General features: G+C 42.4%; 1 protein-coding gene and 1 non-coding gene across 17 annotated transcripts in view; both read right to left on the bottom strand.

Moving 5' to 3' along the window:
• Positions 1–3874: 3874 nt before the first annotated feature.
• On the bottom strand, positions 3875–3956 carry Trnap-agg31 (transfer RNA proline (anticodon AGG) 31). Its single transcript has one exon. It is a non-coding gene; the product is annotated as a tRNA-Pro (tRNA).
• A 6584-nt stretch (positions 3957–10540) lies between these two features.
• The window catches only part of Ppip5k2 (diphosphoinositol pentakisphosphate kinase 2), a 110143-nt gene continuing 100597 nt past the window's right edge, over positions 10541–20086 (bottom strand). For all 16 annotated transcript variants that reach the window (XM_087567408.1, XM_087567410.1, XM_087567415.1 and 13 more), the window contains one exon: positions 10541–10759. In XM_087567408.1, the coding sequence (XP_087423534.1) occupies positions 10713–10759 (47 nt within the window). In that variant the 3' untranslated portion in view covers positions 10541–10712. The remainder of the gene's footprint in view (positions 10760–20086) is intronic.

Raw genomic sequence — 20086 nt, 5'->3', positions numbered from 1 at the left:
GCATTCTCCCCCTTATTTGTGAGGGTGACCTCTCTTCATTTGGAGTACACATTCCTGATTGTAGCCACTCTGACTAGCAATGCATTCTTTAATTAGCATTTCTCCGATGACTAAAGATGTTGAACGTGTTTCTCCTGAGAGCTCTCTGTTCAGTTCCAAATCCTGTTTTTAAAGTGGGTTGTTTTCTTGAAACTAATCTTTATTGGATGTATAGCTGACAGAAATGTTCCCATTCTCTAGGCTGCCTCTTTATTTGATGGCCTTCATCTTTTCATGACATCTTGCTTGTCGTTTACTGGTATTATTTCCTGATCTACTAAAGTCCTTACCTGTGCCTACGACTCAAACTTCCTACATTTGCATCTAGCAGTTTATAATATATGTATCCTATGTTGGTATCCTTGATCCATTGGGAGTTTATTTTTGTACAAGGTAAGAGATAGGGAATGTTTTATTGTTTTACAGATTGACTTACAATTTTTACAGCATCATTTATTGAAGATACTGTCATTTTGGCAATAGTTTTGGTAATTATACTTACATGGATGCAATGGCCTACCCCAGCCTTAGTCCTTGCACATGGAATTACAAACTAGCCTAAGAAGAAGTATGTATCAGAGTAATAGTGGCAACCCTGTTATGGAGGTAACTCATTGATTTCTGATTGTATCTGAGACATGCTCCATAGGAGCCCATTTCTTGGGAGGTCTTAGGTACTAAGGAAGAATCTTATTACATTTGTTTGTTATACTAAATGGATATGTCAAAATTCCCTTTAAATATTTATAATTATACTCAAAGACTTCTTGGAGTGACCTTTTTCTGCACTGTCTTATGGCTGCATCATATTTTGTAAACACTCCCTCCAACATCTAGCAGCAAATGATAAGCAGGACTTCTGGCAGAGTGAGGAACTCTGGGAGACAGTCTGAGGTGGGAGATTCACCAGTCAGACATGAAGAGAGGGATTCCCCAGGCAGATATGGAAGAAGCAGCAAGTGCTGGTATTTGGGAGGCAATGAGCCATGTGGCAGACTCTAGATTAGAACGATCTGGTTAGTTTCGGTGTAAGAGCTAGTTGGGAAAAAGCCTACGCTAAGGTCAAGCCTTCCTAATTAATAAAAGGTCTCCATGTCATTACTCTGAACCATGTTAAGGCCTGGCTACGATATTCATGAACTCATAATAGCAGCAGGTACCTGGGTAGGTCCTCATAAGACTGAGCCAGTTAGTCATAGGTAGGGGGGAGCACCGAGAGCACTTCCTGCTCTGGTTCACAGTACTTAACGGCAGTACAGGATTACCGGAGGAAAGTCTTTAATGATATCGCTGCTGAAGAATTTTTGGCACTCCAGTGGATAACCTTACACCTATACCCATACAAGTGACTCTGGTTAAATCCATTGGGTCACAAAGCGCACGCGCTCGTGCCCACAAACACACACACACACACACACACACACACACACACACACACACACACACACATGCACACATAAAAATGGAATGAGAACTTGAGAGTAAAGTAGAATTTTTAGGATAAGAGAGGGTAGAAGGATGAATGGAGATATATGTGTATATATATATCACACACACATATATATTCATATATAATATAGTTATTAAATAACCAATTAATCTTTAAAAGTAGCATCCATGTGATAATCTTTCCTTGATATAAGGATATTCTCATTTTAATAAATATTATGTCCAGTGCAGTATGGTAGTGTTCCAACTTCTCTTCAGAATCAATGCTCCTTACAAACCCCAGCATAGATCTTCTCTGGGCTGTAAAGAACCATGCAGAGATGTCAGAGAAAGAGAGAGAGAGAGAGAGAGAGAGAGAGAGAGAGAGAGAGAGAGAGAGAGAGAGAGAATTCATTGTTCCCTCTCCTTGTGTCCTCTGTCGATAGCTCCCGATGCTCTCACTCCAGATGTGGAGTTAGAAAAAAGAGTTGGGTAGAAAAGTAAGGGACAGGAACATGGCTGATGATCTTCAGTGTTGTTTTTTTATGTAGTGTGTGTGTGTGTGTGTGTGTGTGTGTGTGTGTGTGTGTGTGTGTGTGAGTTTCCAGGGCGTCGTCTGTGTCCTCCTCCCATTCCTTTACAGAAGCACTGGGATTACAGCTATGTCTAGCTGTACATAGGTTCTAGAGATTAAAACACAGATCCACAAGTTTACCAAGCAAGTGGTTTAATTACCAAGTCATCTTCCCAGCCACAAGGTGGCACCCTTTAAGATACTGCTGCTGAGGCTTTCTGGGACATTGCCAATGTTTGACTCAAAGGTTCCTGCTGGATATCCCAGGCATGCCTGGTACATTGTCTCTGCAGAATATCACCGTCCTTCTACAAAAGGGATTCCTAGCACCTTTAGAGTTCACATCCAGTCCACAGGAAACTGGTGCTCTGTGGCAGATCAGCAATAGACATACACTTATTAGTGCATCTCTCTTACTGTCTCTTGAGCACTGCAGGCCTATACTGGTCCACTCACACTGACTTCATGTGCTTCAGGTCTACAAGCTCAAGTCAGTGATGCTTCTGAAGGTGCTAATTAATGTGAAAAAGAACATTACTTGTACTCCGACATGAAATGGGGACACACACTTCTCTGCAAAATTTCCTCTTGTAAAAGCTTGCCTTTTCAAACAACAATCTGAAGTTTCAACCTAGCTGCACATGCCTGCATATGCCTGCATTGAGGAGTTAGCCAAAACATCCAGTTGTGTGACAGTCGCTTTCAGAGTACAGCAGTGGTAGACTTCTATAAACCTTGCTGTAGAAACCATTTGCTTTGGGACTTCTGGACTTCAGTGAAAACTGGACTAGCAAATGTCACTTTGACATCCTGGTACCGACTTGGATTGCAAGTGACACAGCTGTTCACTAGGCTCTAGGACCTAGAACATATGCAAGGGTTTCTGGTCTTTCTTTGTTGTTAATGCACATTGATTTCCAAGGTAACAAATAAGTTTGTGTTTCTATATATGCATATGGTATGCTTTGTGCATAGTCCCATATTCCATTACTCTTGTTTGTGCCTTACCCATTCTACTTCTCTAATAACCCCCTTTTATCGTTATGTCTTTTGGTCCCCCAAGTTTCCCCAAAGGACAAAATGTATGCAATACTTATTTTCAATAAATCCTGAGCCAATGCCTGGCATAAAATAGGAGTGCAAAAATATGTTGTCAAACCTTATATAGTGACACAGCTCGGCCGTGAGAATGCTTAACTAACACGTACAGGGCCCTGGGTCCTATCACCAGGGAGGAAAAAAGACAGAAAGAGAAAATTAAAAGTTAAATGCTGGTAATAGTTTTCAGGTCAGAAAGTTGAGTCTTAGGAAAAGTAAGTAATTTGCCTGTGGCTATTTGGTCAGCAAATCCCGGAGTCGTGATTTGGAAAACTCGTGACGGGCAGCATGTTCAAATCTATTTTAAGCTATTCTCTTACATATGCTCCCATGGTCTGGTATAAAACTAATTGGTGTAGAGATGTTAAGTTCACTTTATTTCCATATAAATCTAGATAGCTGTTAGCATTCAGACACTAGCTTGCTCACAGCCGATTGCTAGGACTGGGAAGCCAAACCGCCACCTGGTGTTTGATATGTGAATTGCAAGTCCAACAACCGTGTATTTCATACAGTCCGGTAATCGGTTTTGTAAACTTTCCATCTGTTTACTTCTTTACTCCTCATACCGGCCCTAAGAAGAGACATCCGTTGAATAACTAGTTTATATATGGTTTATAAAACGGCACGACCAGTATTTGACTGCAGGCCATCAGCACCAAACTTGACTTTGAACTATTAGGTTCTTTTTTTTTTTTTTTTTTCTTTTTTTTCCTTTTTTTTTTTTTTTTTTTTTTTCGGGGCTGGGGATCGAACCCAGGACCTTGTGCTTCCTAGGCAAGTGCTCTACCACTGAGCCAAATCCCCAACCCCTGAACTATTAGGTTCTACTCAAAGGTAGAATCCCACAGAGTCCACTTGCAAGTCAGTCACACAAACTCAGAAGCTTTCACTGGCTAACAGTGGCTTGCCGGAACTGGCATACGTTCAACTACAGGGGGCCAAACACAAGTGGACAGAAGAGTTGTTCCTATTCATTTTCCTTTGTCTTGAAGTCTTAACAATGCCACTGTTCCCCTACGTAGTTTCACAGAAAATAAGCTATAAAAAAATAAAGGATTAAATATTTTATGTCTGTGTTCGTTTCCCTTGGGCTTCCATAACCAAATAGCAGAGTCGCCGGCTTAAATAACAGAGATTCATTTCCTTGTGCTTCTGGGAGTTGAAAGTCCAAGCTCAGGGTTTCTTCTGGGGTTTCTAGCCTAACTTGAAAATGGGTTCAGTCTAGCTGTGTGCACATGGGGTTGGTCCTTCATTTGTGTGTGGTCCATAATCGAATCTCTTCCACAGAAACTCGTCATGCAGCGAGGGCTCTTCTGTATAGCCACATTGCACACAGGTTATCTCCTGAAAGGTCCTATGTCTAGACAGGTATATTCCGAGATACTGGGAGACAGTCATGATGTCACCCGGTGTAGAGGAGAGATCCAGATGGCTCATAACAACTCTGTGCTCTTAACCTGCAGTCACTTGATAGACTGTGTGGCCTCCAGGACTGGGAGAGAATTCATTTCTATTTGTCATACATTACTCAGGTTCTAGGATAGCACCAAAAATTGGACTTACCTATGTGGTGTGTGTGTGTGTGTGTGTGTGTGTGTGTGTTTGTGTGTGTGTGTGTGTGTGTGTTTCAGGCTCTTATTCTCACCGGTAGCTGTGTAGCTAAGGCTATAAAGGAGGGAAAAACTCAAAATCCTTCCATTTTTCACCTCCTCATTTCTTAGCATTCTTATCCCTAATCCAAGTGAGAAGCATGACGCTGTGGTATTTCACACACAATGAAACCCTTCACATTCATCCTCTCCAGTGCAAGAGCTCACATATGAACTGGCTCTAAAAATAATGATATGTTTCTTGTGTAGTTGATAACATCAGAGCTGTGACGCCTAATGTTAATACTTTACGACTTCAGCGCCTTAAAAAGAACAACTCGGGTGGAATCAGGGAGCCTAGTCAGTGCAGGCACCAGGCTACAGAGAGCACGTCTCCGGGTGGGTCTCCGGGTGGGGGTGGCGGCCAGCTTTAATTCCAGCACTCCAGAGGGAGAGGTAAGTCTGTTCTACATGGTGAGTTCCATGCCTGCCAAAGCCACATAGTGAGAGCCTTTCTGAAAATTAAAATAAACAAGAAAGTAAATACTTTAAAACGTAAATGAAATAGGTCAAATGTTGCTAACAAGACCAGTTTTTAAGAGGGAGACCCATTATTTTCATAATGCAATATGCCTGTAAAATTAGAATACATTGCAATTCTACAGGACGTTTTCATAGATTTTTTTTTTAAATCCTGTCTTATAGTTGAAGTATGCATTCTTATTCTCGTCTTGCAGCTGAGGAAACTTGAGTTTCCAAAAGGGACATATCAACACTCAGTCTAGAGTTCCATTTAGATTTTAAAGACCTTTCCTAAATGCCAATGCTAATCTCAACTTCTACACCTTCCTTTCCCAAGAGGACACATTTGGGAGAAAGGGATGCTTGGTCAAATAAACTTGGAGGGAGCAGTACTCCCTGCCTTTCATGCAGGCATAATCATGTGTCTGTTTTAAATGCTCAGATGAATCATTAGTGGGGAATTTTAAAACCTTGTATAATGGATTCCTGCTCCAAGATCCAGCTGTTTATTAAATATTTTATTTCAAATAATTTCTCCTAACATCCCATGAACAATCCGCAAAATCTTGGATATCCTAACTCTATTGGGGCAGGCGATATTCCACACAAGAAAGATCAGAGGAGAAAGTGACGTTAGGAAAACAAAAGTGTATGATTTTGTTTTGCGGTCAAAATGACCTCCTCTGCAATAAACGAATGAAAGAATAGGCACATAAGTAAGTACCATGGAAGTAAGAACTAATCTCTAAATTTTTACCTGAGACATAATCTATTATCGAAAACACGTTGACGAAAATACAGTAGCTCCTTCCAATTACCTGTAAATTTTGTTATTGTTTTTAAGTGCGTGAGTAATATTCCACTGTATAAATGTACCCCCATTTTCTTTATTCATTCATCTGTTGAAGGGCATTAGTTTAGCCCCAATTTCTGGCTATTATAGATAGAGCAGCAGTAAGAAGGATCGAACAAGTTTCTCTTCAGTAGGATGAAGCTTCCTTTGGTTATATGTCTAGTGTGATATAGCTCGATGTAGATGGAGCCCAGTTTTCTAAGTGAACTCCGCTCTGATTTCTATATGGGCTGTAGCAATTTGCATTTGTACCAGCAATGCAAAATGTTTTCCTCTGTCACTTGTTTTATTGGCCTTAGCTGCAAGAGAAAATCTCAAAGTAGTTTTGATTTTCATTCCCTTGATGACTAAGGATGTCGAACATTTCTTTAAATATCTCTCAGCTCACCAGTGGAAGGGGAAGCCCTGGGTCCTGCTAAGACTGAACCCCCAGTGAACTAGACTGTTGGGGGGAGGGGGACAATGGGGGGAGGGTGGGGAAGGGAACACCGATAAGAAAGGGGAGGGGGGAGGGGGATGTTTGCCCGGAAACTGGGAAAGGGAATAACACTCGAAATGTATATAAGAAATACTCAAGTTAATAATAAAAAAAAATATCTCTCAGCTACTTAAGGGTTTTTTTTTCCCCTTTTGAGAATTCTTAGATTAGTACCCAATTTTCAATAGTTTATTTATTTGACATCTAGTTCCTTGAGTTTATATATATATATATATATATATATATATATATATATATATATATTTTGGATAGCCTCTATCAGATATAGACTTGGTAAAACAAGACAAAAACAACCCCATTTTTCATTCTGTCCTTTGACAGTGTCCTTTGCCACATAGAAGCTTTGCAGTTCCATGATCCCACTTACTAATTGTTAATCTTAGCGCCTGTGCTAACAGTGTTCCGTTCAGAAAGTCTTCTGTGCCAGTGAGATCAGTCTTCTCTCCTATCCGACTTGTATCAGGGTCAATGTGTCTGGTTTTATGTTTTATGTTTTATGTTTTATGTCTTTAATACATTTAGAGTTAATCTTTGTGTAGGGTGGCAATTATTAATCTACTTGGATTCTTCTATTTGCAGATTCTCAATTTGGCTAGTACCATTTGCTGAAAATGTCGTTCTTTTCTCCAGCGTATATTTCTCTCTTCTTTATAAAAATTTAGGTGGCTTAGGTATGTCTGCGTCTACAATCTGATCCCATTGATCAACATGTCTGATTTATTCTGATAGCATGTTGTCGTAGCATAATTTGATATCAAGGGTGGTGCTCTCTCCATCAGATCTTTATTTTTCATTATTTTTTTTTTTTTTTGGTGTCAAGATTGTGTTAGCGATTCTGGGTTTCATTTATTTTTGTCTTTCCATACGAAGCTGCAAATTGTCCTTTCTCTTTTATTGAAAATAGACTTTTCTCTCATACAATACATCCCAGCTACAGTTTGCAATCCCTCCCTCCTTTCCCTCCTCCTAGTTCCCCCCCACTTCCCCTCTCCCTCAGATCCACCTGCTCCCCTCTGTTTTCTCTTCAGGTCCCTAAGAGGTGACAGCCAGGCAGGACAAAAACGAGACACAAGACAAGACAATGGCCCTCAGATCAGGGCTGGACAAGGCAAGTCAGTTGGAGAAAAGGGGTTTCAAGAGCAGGTAAAAGAGTCAGAGACACACTTACTCTCACTTTAGGAATCTTACAAGAACTCCAAGCTGACAGCCATAACATATACACAGAGGCCATGACGCAGACACATTCAGTCCCCATGCTTGCTGCTTCAGTCTCTGTGAGCCCAGGTGCATCCTCCTCAGTTGATTCAGTGGACCATGATCTCATGGTGTCCACCATTCCCTTTGACTCCTACAATCTTTCCCAAGCTCCAAAGGGCGGGACCCAATGGACACCGCCAACTTACATTCTTTCTCTCTTTCTGAATAATGTCTGGCTGTGGGTCACTGCACCCGTTACCATCTACTAGTCTCTCTGATGACTACTGGACAACACACCTATCTGATTATAGCAGACTATCATTAGGAATCATTTTATTGATTTTTTTTGACAGTGGGCTTGGTTCTACGTCTTGGTTCTACGTCTCTGACCATCTAGGCAATATCAGATATGAGTTCCCTCTCATAGAGTGGCCCTGTGGTTGGCCACTGCCACATGTTCTGTTGCCCCCAGCACATCTTAAAGGCGGACAGATTGTAAGTCAAGGGTTTTGTGTCTGGGTTGCTATCTAGGTTTCTCTCTCTGTGGGCTTCAGAGTACCTTCTCATGCCAAAAAGACTGGAAAGTAGGGGTGAGGGCGCCAAGTTCGCACCACTTAGAACTCTGTTCAATGATGTGAGTGGAAGCTCTTCTTGGCAATGAGCCTCTGTTGTCAGTTTTCAGAGATCAACCTTCTATCCCAGCATTAGCCTGGGTTGTTTAGGGATCTCTACGGGACTTCCTTGGCCAACCACTCAATCAACTGTAACCCAGGTCCACCATTGGAAGCCTTACCTGCTTACAAAAGACGGCCAGTTCACACACACTCCATATCCTCCATGACTAGGAGTGCTCAAGAGGGTCACATAGATTCCAGGAACTTTCACTGTACTAGGATTCCACACTGTCTCCTAGATGACCCTCACTTCCAGCTGTCTCCCAGGAACTCTTTCCCTCCATCCCTCCCCCTGCAACCTGAGACCTCCTCCTCCTGCACCCATCCACCTCCAGTCCACCCATAGAAACTGTTCTATTTTCCTTCCCCAGACCTCACCAGAAGGCCAGACAAACTGAACCCGATAGAAAGGAAAATGGGGACCAGTCTTGAATGCATTGACATGACACAGGAGGCAGCTTTCTGAACACAACACGAACAGCAAAAGGCCCTCAGATCAACAATGAATAACTGGGACCCCGTGAAATTGAAAAGCTTCTGTAAGGTAAAGGACACTGTCAGAAAAAGAAAGAACCTATGGAATGGGAGATTTTTTACCAATCCCGAATCCAATAGAGGACTAATACCCTATCTATATAAAGAACACAAGAAACTAGACAACAAGCAAAAGAATCCTATTTTAAAATGGGAGATATGGGTTGGGGATTTAGCTCAGTGGTAGAGCGCTTGCTTAGCAAGCGCAAGGCCCTGGGTTCGATCCCCAGCTCCGAAAAAAAAAAAGAAATATTTAAAATGGGAGATAGATATAAAGAGAGATTCTCAATAGAGGAATCTCTGAGAACTAGTCAACACTTTTAGCCACCAGGAAGTGAAAGTCACTGTCAGAATGGTTAAGATCAAGTGACAGCTTATATTAGTGAGGATGTGGGGGAAGAGGAACACTCCTCCATTGCCAGTGGGGGGGGGGGAGTAAAGCCACTAAAAAATCAATATGGAGGTTCCTTAGAACATTGGGAATTGTTCTACCTCAAGACCCAACAATAGCACTCTCGGGCATACACACAAAGGGCCCTGTGTCCTACTTCGAGGACACCTGCTCAACTGTTTTTGTTGTAGCTTTATTCATAGGAGACAGAAACTGGAAACGACCTAGATGTCCCTAAACTGAAGAATAGCTAACAAAATTGTGATATATTTACACTACGGAGTGTTACTAAGCAGTTAAAAAGCGATATCATGAAATTTTTAACAAACTAATGAAATCTGCAGCCAAATGGATGCAAAGAGAAAAAAATCATCCTGAGGTAACATAAAATGAGAAAGACGGATATAGTGTGTATTCATTATAAGTGGATATTAGCTGTCAAGTAAATGATAATCAAATGTTAAGTAAATGGGTCCACAGACCCAGTCAGGTTAAATTCCAAGACCTATGAAGAATTGTATTGGGGTTTTGATGTGGATTTCATTGAACCTGTAGATTGCTTTTGGTAGGACGGCCACTTTTATTAAATTAATCCTACTGATCCATAAGCACAAGTGATCTTTCCATCTTCTGATATATTCTTTGGTTTCTTTCTTTGATTTCTTAAAGTTTTTAATCAGGCAAATCTTTTGATTGCTTGGCAAGAGTTACCCCCAAGGCATTTTATATAATTTGGGGCTATTGTGAAAGGTGTCACTTCCCTGATTTTTTTCTAAGTATGTTGTCATTCGTATTTAGAAAGGCTACCGGGTTTTGTGAGTTAATTTTGTATCCAGCTACTTTTAAGTGTTTATCAGCTGGAGGAGTTTCCCAGTGGAATTTTTAGAGTCACTTAGGTATGCTATCATATCATCTACCAATAAAGATACTTTGGCTTCTTTCTCTCTAAGTCGTATCTCAGTTGTCTGACTGCTCTAGCTAGAACCTCAAGTACTCTACTGAACAGGTTTGGAGAGAGTAGGCAACCTTGTCTTGTCCTGGTGTGAGCGGGATTGCTTTAGGTTTCTCTCCGTTTTAGTTGATGTTGGCTGTGGGCTTGCTGTAAACTCCCTTTACGACGTTGAGACATTCACACAGGATTCCAAGTTTATCACTTTTATCTACTTGGTTAAATGTCACAATATACTTTGTATTTATTTGTCCCCTTTTGGACTGTAAATGTGTCCTAGATAGTTTAAAACAGAATTTTATGAATTTCTCACTAATTTTGAATTCTTAGCACAACTCATATAAAGTGAGAGGACACTGGGTTTATTCCTGAATGTCTGCTGTCTTTCTCTTGTTTTCCAGGCCAAAATCTAAAAACAAGAAACAGAAAAAAATATATATTCATGGAGAACAATGAAACCAATCAGTCCTGTTGATGTGAAACGTATTTACCGAGTGAGAAACAATAATACATTAAGCAGAAACAATCGTTATACAAGGAATCATCAGACTACCGGGCTTAGAAATGAATATTATTTACATGGCTGGTCTGTAAAGCCCTGACTAATAACAGTAACACACCACTGGGAGAAGAGTGGGGTTTAGAAAGTTAAATTCTTTCACTAAAATGAGAAGTCAATATATGCTAGCAAAACCAATTAATCAAAACAACCTTATACCACTAGTATATAAAAATGTGAAGGCAAATGTCTGGAGAAAAGCTAGAGGATTTGGAAGGAATTGTCTTTGAAAACATGACTCGAAGCAGGTCAAGGCAGGGAATGACCTGACGGGGCAGAGTGCTCGCAATGGGAAAACCAATTGCAAACACCATTTTGTCACGGACAATTGCTTCTGAGTGTGAGTTCCCATACCAGATTATAAGCTCCTTTCTAAATGGAAACAAGACTTTTTATGTTCATCAATTTTTGATTGATTATGATTAATTTTTGATTAATTTTTGATTAATTGTAGATCATCAATTAGCATAATGATCTACCTATAATGAATATTCACTTAGCATACAATAGATTTTAATTTTTAAAAAAGCCTGTTCTTGGGCTACCATGGGAATAGCCTCCAATTATTGTATTATTGGCCATTTAAGGAAAGGTGGCCATAAAGTAAAAGTCTGAGGACACTGTGTGTTTATAAAGGCCACCTTTATATTTGGCACAGGGAAATGATTGTGTTTTTATAATCTATTGTTTTTGTTTGGTGGGAATTTCAGATCCTAGATCTAGCAATCCCTCCCACACTATACCTGATGTGGTGGTTTGAATGAAAATGTCCTTCAATGCTTAAGTCCCAATTAGTGGAACTGTTTGGGAAGGATTGGGAAGCACAGTCTTGTTGGAAGGGGTATGTCACTGGTCACTGGCTTTGAGGTTTTGAAAGTCCTGTAACAGACAGTTTCACAGTCTCTCTCTCTCTCTCTCTCTCTCTCTCTCTCCCTCCCTCTCTCTCTTTCCCTCCCTCCCTCTCCCTCTTCCTCCCTCTCCCTCTTTTTCTCCCCCTCCCCCTCTCCCTCTCTTCCTCCATGATCCCTGCCATAATGATCATGGACTCACCCACTAAAGCTGTAATCAAGCCCCCCAGTTAAATGATTTCAGAATTGCCTTGGTCATGGTGTCTCTTTACAGCCAATCAGACTAGGCTAAGCCATCACCCATGGTTGGAATACTGATCACATCGTGAACACTAAGCATTCCCTTATGTACAACTGCATTTAGGTTATAGGAATGTACGGCCTATAAAGACTGACCCTGGACACATTTGTTGTTGTTGTTGGTGTAGCGGGAATGTTTCCATACCTATGTTTTATTTGGGCTAATATGAAAACTAATTTGCACTCAGGATACCAGCTAATGCCCAGAACAACACATATTCTATGTAATAACAGGAAGCTATCGTCTAAATAAATTCCGTTCTGTCCTGTTGATAATTCTCAGAACAGCCCTCAGAAGAGCGCTGAGGAGCAAGAGGGAGTGATAACTGAAATGGGAACCATCCACTACTTTCTGGTTACGTTCTTTAAGCAAGTGCTCAAAACCATGCTAACCAGGATGACAGAGAGGCAGTGAGAACAGAAGAACCAGAAATGTCCCAGAATTCTGAGGAAGAGGGAACAGAAAAGCAAGCCATATGAACTTTGAACTTACAGAACTGCAGGTGAACGTCTGGGTCAGATAAGAAAACCAAGACCTAGCGGAATGTAGAGCTTTCAGGATTTCCCAGAGACACTGAAGGAGAGTGGAGAAGAAAACCGAGGACTGCTTTCCCCCATTATTTCCTTACTCCACACCCCTGGAGAGACTCAGAAAACAGTCACCAAGTATCAGTACCGTAAACAGCACCAGCAGTCTCCACACATCCATTCGCGGCAGGTGCTTTACTCTCCTGCCGAGCCTGCACTCTTGTGTGGCTGTACGTGCGTGCGTCTGACTCCAAACCTGACACTTGAACAGTTTTTGAAAGGGTTCCACATTATTCTTGAGTTTTGAGACCAATTTTGACTTTTCAAATTGCGTTTCTCAGCTGAGGTGGGTTGCGTGTTTTTCTGCAGCAGGACCAACGGCTTGGCCCCCCACTCTTGGGGAATTTTCCATGTGCCCGTGGAAGTGTTTCTAGATGTTCGGAAGCATGCAAGTCTCCCGTTTCCAGCATGGGAGGGAGCTACAAGACAAGTTGGTGTTTTTGTGTGGAGTCAGAAGACAAACGTGAAATCGTGCGGCTTCTGATTTCTCTCCCGATAGCAAGAATGCTTTTTGGCAATAAATGTGATTGTGTCCGTCATTCTGCCTCACCCGTCCCTCGCTTTCTCTTTTCCCCTTTTCTGCCAATCTATTCATCCACCCTCTTTTCTTGAGCACTGATTCGCTTGAGAAAATGGACTTTTAAAAGCAGCGGGAACATTTCCAGAAGACATTTTCTAACAAACAAACAAACAAACAAACAAACAAACAACCCCTTTCTATTTAACGAGTGTTCCTGAAGCATCATACACAGAATGGCAGAGCCAGGGCCTGCTGTCTTCACCCAGCCTCATCTTTAGAAGAGCTTTAAGACTAAGCCTCACTTCTACTATTTCTGCCCCGACCCCCGTAACACAATGGATACAGTGTGACGTGCACGCACGGTGACGCATGCCTCGCCTGGTTAAACGGTAAACATGGCGATTTGTGAGGGTTCTCCTTGCTTCCTCCAACACTGTTCTGAGATTACATTGCTTCATTTTAAAGATCTTTTTAAATAGGGAAATTCTAGAGTAACCTTGATCTTTGGGGGCGAGGTGGTATCTATTGGATTGTTACTACACAGGCTGTTCCCTTGGCAACACATGCATTTATAATAAGAGTCTCAGAGAGCATCCTTGGCTCTAGAAAAAATGTTGAAATGCCACCGAAATCAGAGGCCTGGCTGACATTTGTACAGTGGATGAAACCCTAACAGAGCAGAAGCCTCAAACAGTGTCTCCCTTACAGTGTACTAAAGGTCATATTTGATTCTGACAACGGCCTACTCTAAGTGGGACTACCCTTCACTGAAATTTGTTATGAGGGGGATAAAAGATGCCTAGATGAGAAATGGAAAAAAAAAAAAAAGATCAGTTTTCAACAATAAATGGACATCAGATACAAGAACCGAAACACAAACTAGCCTCAAAAACAATTAAAAGGGGTTTTAGCCTTGGTCCTGGCGAGCCAGGGCTGCTAAGCAAAGTTCAAACAGAAAGGCGAATGGAGAGGATGCTCACGTCTTCACACAGAGTCACCACAGTTCCCAACGCTGAAGGTTTATGTGAGGGGGAGGAGAATGGAGAGGATGCTCACGTCTCACACAGAGTCACCACAGTTCCCAACGCTGATGTGAGGGGGGATACCAGTTCCTTGTCTAAAGTAACAGAGGTGGGATGCGTGTGTACCACAGAGCATTTCCGGTCACTACCAGTGCGGTGCCAGGAGCAAGCCCGCCCAGGAAACAGCGGACCCACTCAACCGTGGGACACAACTGAGAAACACGTCCTTGGGAAAACTTATCACCGTGTGGATGTTGTAGAAGAGGACTCCATTCATCCGAAGGTGAAGACTGTTAGGAGAATGTGCAAAATAATCTTGAAAACGCAGAGAATAGCTGTGCATGCTGACTTACTGTCCCTGGATTTCAGAGAGTAACCTTCCGGGAATTTAAAGACACTGAGGAATTTCACATAGGTTTTTTTTTTTCCCCCTCCCTGTATGTTGTAATTCTAAAAATTACAGAAACCTTTTATTTTTCAGAAAAGCAAGTTGTGATAGTCCAGGTGCAGTGACGCACGCCTTTAACTCTAGCACTCAAAGGTTGTAACAGGAGGGTCATGAGTTCCGACGTCACCCTGGGCTACATGGTGACACCTCGTACAACAACAAGTATGACAAGTATGAGAACATGGGATCACTGCCTGCGTAACACAGCCTACTGTTCAGTGGTAACGGCTGATAAGTAGCTCTTCTGTAAAATAGCAAAAACATATATTAATAAAAGTGATATATTATCACTATTAGGTCTTACGTGCTATTCTCAGTTGTGTGTGTAGCGTTTTTCTATGACTGGCAGCTCAGTGAGTTTGTTTGTATCTGCTTCATAAAAAAGAAAAAAACCACGTGAGTAAAATCTCGTACTTGATCACTAGGTGTACAAATGTTTCGGGCCTGTTACAGTTCTACGGGACCAGCGTCATACATGAGTCAGGCTGTGGAGCGGAACACTGTTATGCGCGTCACATGCCTTACAGCTATACCGGACAGAAAGAAGCAGCCAGCGTGAGGCTGAGGCGGAGAGGAGGGAAGAGACGCTACGGCTGAACGTCCCTGAAGCTCTGATTCCTCGCTGCCTGAGAGAAAATAAAAGCTGTCAGATCCCTTGGGCTCACAGTCCTTTCAGAAGGAGCTTCACTTTAAGAGGGAGGATTGTGTTAGCTCCAACTGGTGCCTCACAAACTATCCAGATAAGACGGAAAGACAACCTAAGGATAAGTGGTAACTAAGAGTGAAGATGCAGGGCTCATACAAAACCACTCCGAGAAAAGGGACAAAAGAACGGGAGAAATGGTAGTGTTTACTCTGTGGGGGAAAACCAACTCAGCAGAGAAAACTGACCCACCGAACGCATGGAAAGGGTGAGCAAATATGCTCTCATCCACCACAGTATGCAAGAAAATGAGAGGTACATGCAGACCGGGGTAAGCAGAAACAACGTGGCAAAGCCACAAAACAAGAACTGCAGCATCAGCCGAGCTCCTAAAAGACACGGAAAGAAGAAAATAAAGCCACGCCAGAAGCAGTCTGTGCAAGAAATATTGTGGATGAAAGAAGGGCGACGAGGGAATGATCTCATCATCTCGATTAACCATAGGCTCAATAACACTTCGGATGATAAGCGTACGTGGTGCAGACGTCAATGACAAAAGCTGCGAGTGAAGAAGACAACGGACGAACACTGCACATGAATGAAAGTGCGGGCACACCGGGTGGGTGCCGGTTGTAGCAGCGAGGCCACAAGCAGTTTGTAGTTAAGATGGCAGCCACGCATGGGATAAGTCAACAGCAGCAGACATGCACACAAGTGGTGCACAGACACTGTTGGTATTGCCCCATTACCTGTCCCCTTCCTGCTCCTACAGAATGCTATTTGGGTTATGTTCTTTTCTCCCGCGTGCGGGATCGTATGTGTTACAGTTGTTTCTAACGAGGGTATATTTGATTATGTGTACACCGTTTTGACTGACTGTCTTGGGGGCGCGTGTAGGGTAGGACTAGGGTGAGTCAGCTCCAGTTCCTAGGTGACCGTCCAGGCGTGCTCACAGGAAGTTAGTCCTGGCATAGTACACTTCAAGAGGGGATGCTGACACTCAGAGCGCGGTCATCTCTGCAGGGAGTTGCAGGCAGTCTGGACCCTCTGAGATGGTCCCACACCCCGCTTGACCCCAGCCAGGTGCTCTATTTACTTCAAGCCCTTGACTGAGGTTTGCTCCACTCAAGCTGTTTCCCCCACTTCGGGCCTCAGGGTGGTGAGGCTCTGTTCACTGCACTTCTCAGTCAGTGAACTTCTCCTGCCTGGACAGCAGGGGATCAGCACCCCTCACGCCTGTCCACTGGAGGGAGATGGGATAGGAGCCTTGGGGTACTGTTTTGTAACTCTTGGGTCCTTGTCTTAAATTACTGTGGCATCTCAATTTCTCACAGACGTTGCTCAGTATCTTATCACAGATCAATGTAGTTCAAAGTGTCAATGCTGAGGCTTCTAATGGACCTACCTATTCATGGAAGCTTCCATGAATGCTATTAACATGGGGGTAGACAGACATAAGGTCGACCAAGTTGATCTGACTATACTAAATGAGAGGCTATTTCCTCACTGGGGGGAGAACTGCCTTCGATTTTTGCTGGGGTAGTTATGAACGAGAGAGAACGTAGCCCTAACTGCCATTGAAAGTCCTCTCATGAGCACAAGGTGAAAATACTGTTGAGATAAAGTTTGTGTTATGTCAGTAGAGAGAGCAAGACAAGCCAGGTCTCTGGGAACATAACTGCAGACAGCAAGATGGCTGGGGCCAACTCTGCCTTTAGACCTTAAGAAATGTATGATGACTGTTCTAACAGTTTAAGCCAGTTTCAATGGGCATTTTTTCTTCTCAACAATGAAAATTATGATTACAGAAAGATGAAGAGTTTAAAGACAAGAGTACTGGAAAGTATTGCCTCCAGAGGTACCTCACAGACACATGGGTTACACAAACCTCTTGCAAGAGATCTTAATATTAGTGTTAAAGTAAAGGCCATTGTAAACTCCTACAAAAGGAATGCAATAGAAAACATGGATACAAACAAAATCACAGACCATCATCTTAACATATAACTACTTAGTGTTCAAAGCACGCAATAGGGTAAAGTGATATTTTAGGATAAAAGTAAGACTTAAAATGGCCATAAATAATTTATCTGTGCTAGGAAACAGCCACAAGTAAAGAGTAAGGTAAAACCAGAGACTAAAAGAATGGAGAGAAATTCCTAAGTGGAGATTTTAATTTTGCTATTTCTATCCATAACATAGTACAAAGTCAAAGGGGAAGCAACTAGTGAATCTCAATGGTATAAAGAATAATTCATTAAAAATAAGTAGTATACATTAAGGAGTGTATTTTATAGAGTATCTTATATTCTCAAGAGAGAAACTGAGTCTTCCATAAAAATGAATAGAAACATGACGGAGCTTCATGTGGTAATATTTTGGTGCCAGATTTCTAGAAAAAAGGAAAACGATTTCCACTTGGTTTCTTCCAAGACGCATACATCTCAGTGTGTGCGACAGCATGAGAAAGAGAGGGGCTAGGGCTGGGGCTACTTCAGGAGTCCATCACCCACAAAATAAGAACAGAGTACTCCGTGCTGTTCAGACAATGTGGCCAAAGGAAAATGGTGTTAATAAAGCAGCTCGGAATGTTCACAGGAGATAGACAGAGAACCTTCTAACGAAGCATGAACATCAAATGAGTGAAATCCTGGCTCAACTCTAGCATGAAACTATATCAACACTAGGCAGTAAAAACTGTAGAGAAGCCTGGATGGTCCTAACCAAAACACTTTCTCATTAGCTAATGAACTTTTTTTAATTAAAAAGATGAGCATTTCATACCTGAGTATTGCACTTACATTTCTTCCTTCCTCCCTCCCTCCCCTCAACTCCTCCCATGTCCTCAAAATCCCCATTCCCTCAAATCCATGACCTCTGCCTATTGTCCTATGGTTTCATTCATCTATCCGTTGACTGATTGAACTCGCTAAGTCCAGTTAGTATTGCTTGTATATACGTGTGTTTTGGGCCTGGATAAGGAGGCTCATCACTGGAGAACATGTATTCTCTAAGTACCCAATGATGGCCTGTAGCTCTTCGAGAGGTGAGGCCTTGTGAAATGTCCCCCATCCAGGTTGGCCTGACGAGGGTGCAGTCATTACTCAAGTCTGGTTTAGGCAGCTGCATTGCTGGAACTTCATGTGCAGCTTCCCTGTCAGTCTTCCGGCTCTTACAATCTTTCCGCCCTCTCTTCTGCATTGTCCCCTCAACCTCAGGCGTGCAGGCGTTTGCATGGTAGACTTATTAATTGGCATCTGGCACTCCAAAACCAGTTGTTCTCTGCATTATGTCCAGTTGTAGATTTCCATAACAATCTCCATCTACTCCAAGAAGAATCTGCTGCTGAGGTAAGAAAGCTATACTTATCTTTTGGAAGGATATTTAGTGTAGCTAGAAGCTATACTTGTTTAGGGAAATGGCAGTAGTTGGTTATCTTCTGGAGTCCATGACCTCTGCAGTCACAGGTAGGTAACTTGGTTCATAGTAGTAGGCAGGACTTCCTACTAGTAGTAGTAGGCAGTGAGTGGCCCTCAAGTCCCATTACCCAGCTGCTGGGTTCTCTCAAGATAAAAGTACTACTGTCCGTGCAGAGTATCTTGCTGGGCTAGTCACTGTTGTGGTTCATGGTTTATAGCTGCTTAGGATGAACATCTTATCTATTTTGGCAGCTGGCATAGGACCTTTGGATACTGTTATGTCTAGTCCCCAGGGTGGTTCCCTCAAGTCCTTTGTTCAAAATGTGTGGTATCTTCAGCAATAGCTCCTTCAGGTTCTGGGAGGTAACCTAGGCAACAGCAACATCCTGGACTGCTCTGGGAATCTCTTGGTCTACCCCGATCAACAACTTGACAATAAGCTTCCCAGTCCTGGAACTGGGCTTTTTTGTTAGACAGGCTGTGGCTTTTGGAGGCAATCATCCCAGGTGGTATATGGCATAACTTGATTTAAGTTATATATCACACACACACACACACACACACACACACACACACACACAATAGTGTCTTCCTATGGCGTTTTCAAACATCCTCATTGTTATCTGTCCTCCCCTCTCCTCCTCCCTCTGTATAAGCCCCGCCTCCTGTTAAGGGCTCCCAACTGCCCTGAGTTTTTAAGTCAGATTCCTCTCGGAACTTTACATTTTCTTCATGGCTGTCAACTGTTTCGTTTCTGCACTGTACACACAACCAGCAGAATGCCCTGTGCTCTGCCACGTGACCGTTTCCTTTCTCCCTCGATTTCCTGTTCATGATTTAAAATGTCCAGCACGCGTCTTTTTAATACGAGACTGCTGTGCTGCCCTCTCGAGTTTGTTAGTCGTTCAGAGAGGATGTGTACCTCATTAGAGGCAGGCCAGAAGGCTCTGCCCACAGGCTAGCAGGACTGAGATATAGACTTCCTAAGGGGAAAGGAAAGAATGATGACTTATGAACACTAATAGCTCAGGGTGACTTGACAGTTCCTCATTTCTTTGCTGGCTAGAAAACACAGCAAAGAATAAAACCAAAACAAACCCAAAAATGAATAAATAAAACAAAAATAAAAAACCTCTTTTAGCAGTTAAAAACTCTCAAATCCCACATCTCCTGAGGACTGTTAGAAACAGCGATTTCCGACAAACTTCTGTGAACGGGGGTAACTTTATTATGCCATTACAAAATTGACTCTCCGAGAGTGTACTGTGAAAGGCAGCCCTATTGACTCGGGTGAATAAGGTGAAGCCACAGTGACTGAATAACACTGAGGAAACTAAGTGCGACAGACTTAAGGCGGAGAACGATACACCGCTCTGTGTACGCTCATTC

Source organism: Rattus norvegicus, chromosome 9 (assembly GCF_021556685.1).
Source record: "Rattus norvegicus strain SHRSP/BbbUtx chromosome 9, alternate assembly SHRSP_T2T, whole genome shotgun sequence".
NCBI lineage: Eukaryota > Metazoa > Chordata > Mammalia > Rodentia > Muridae > Rattus > Rattus norvegicus.
Note: the sequence above shows the minus strand (reverse complement) of the source record. Positions and strands in the feature narration are given on the sequence as shown.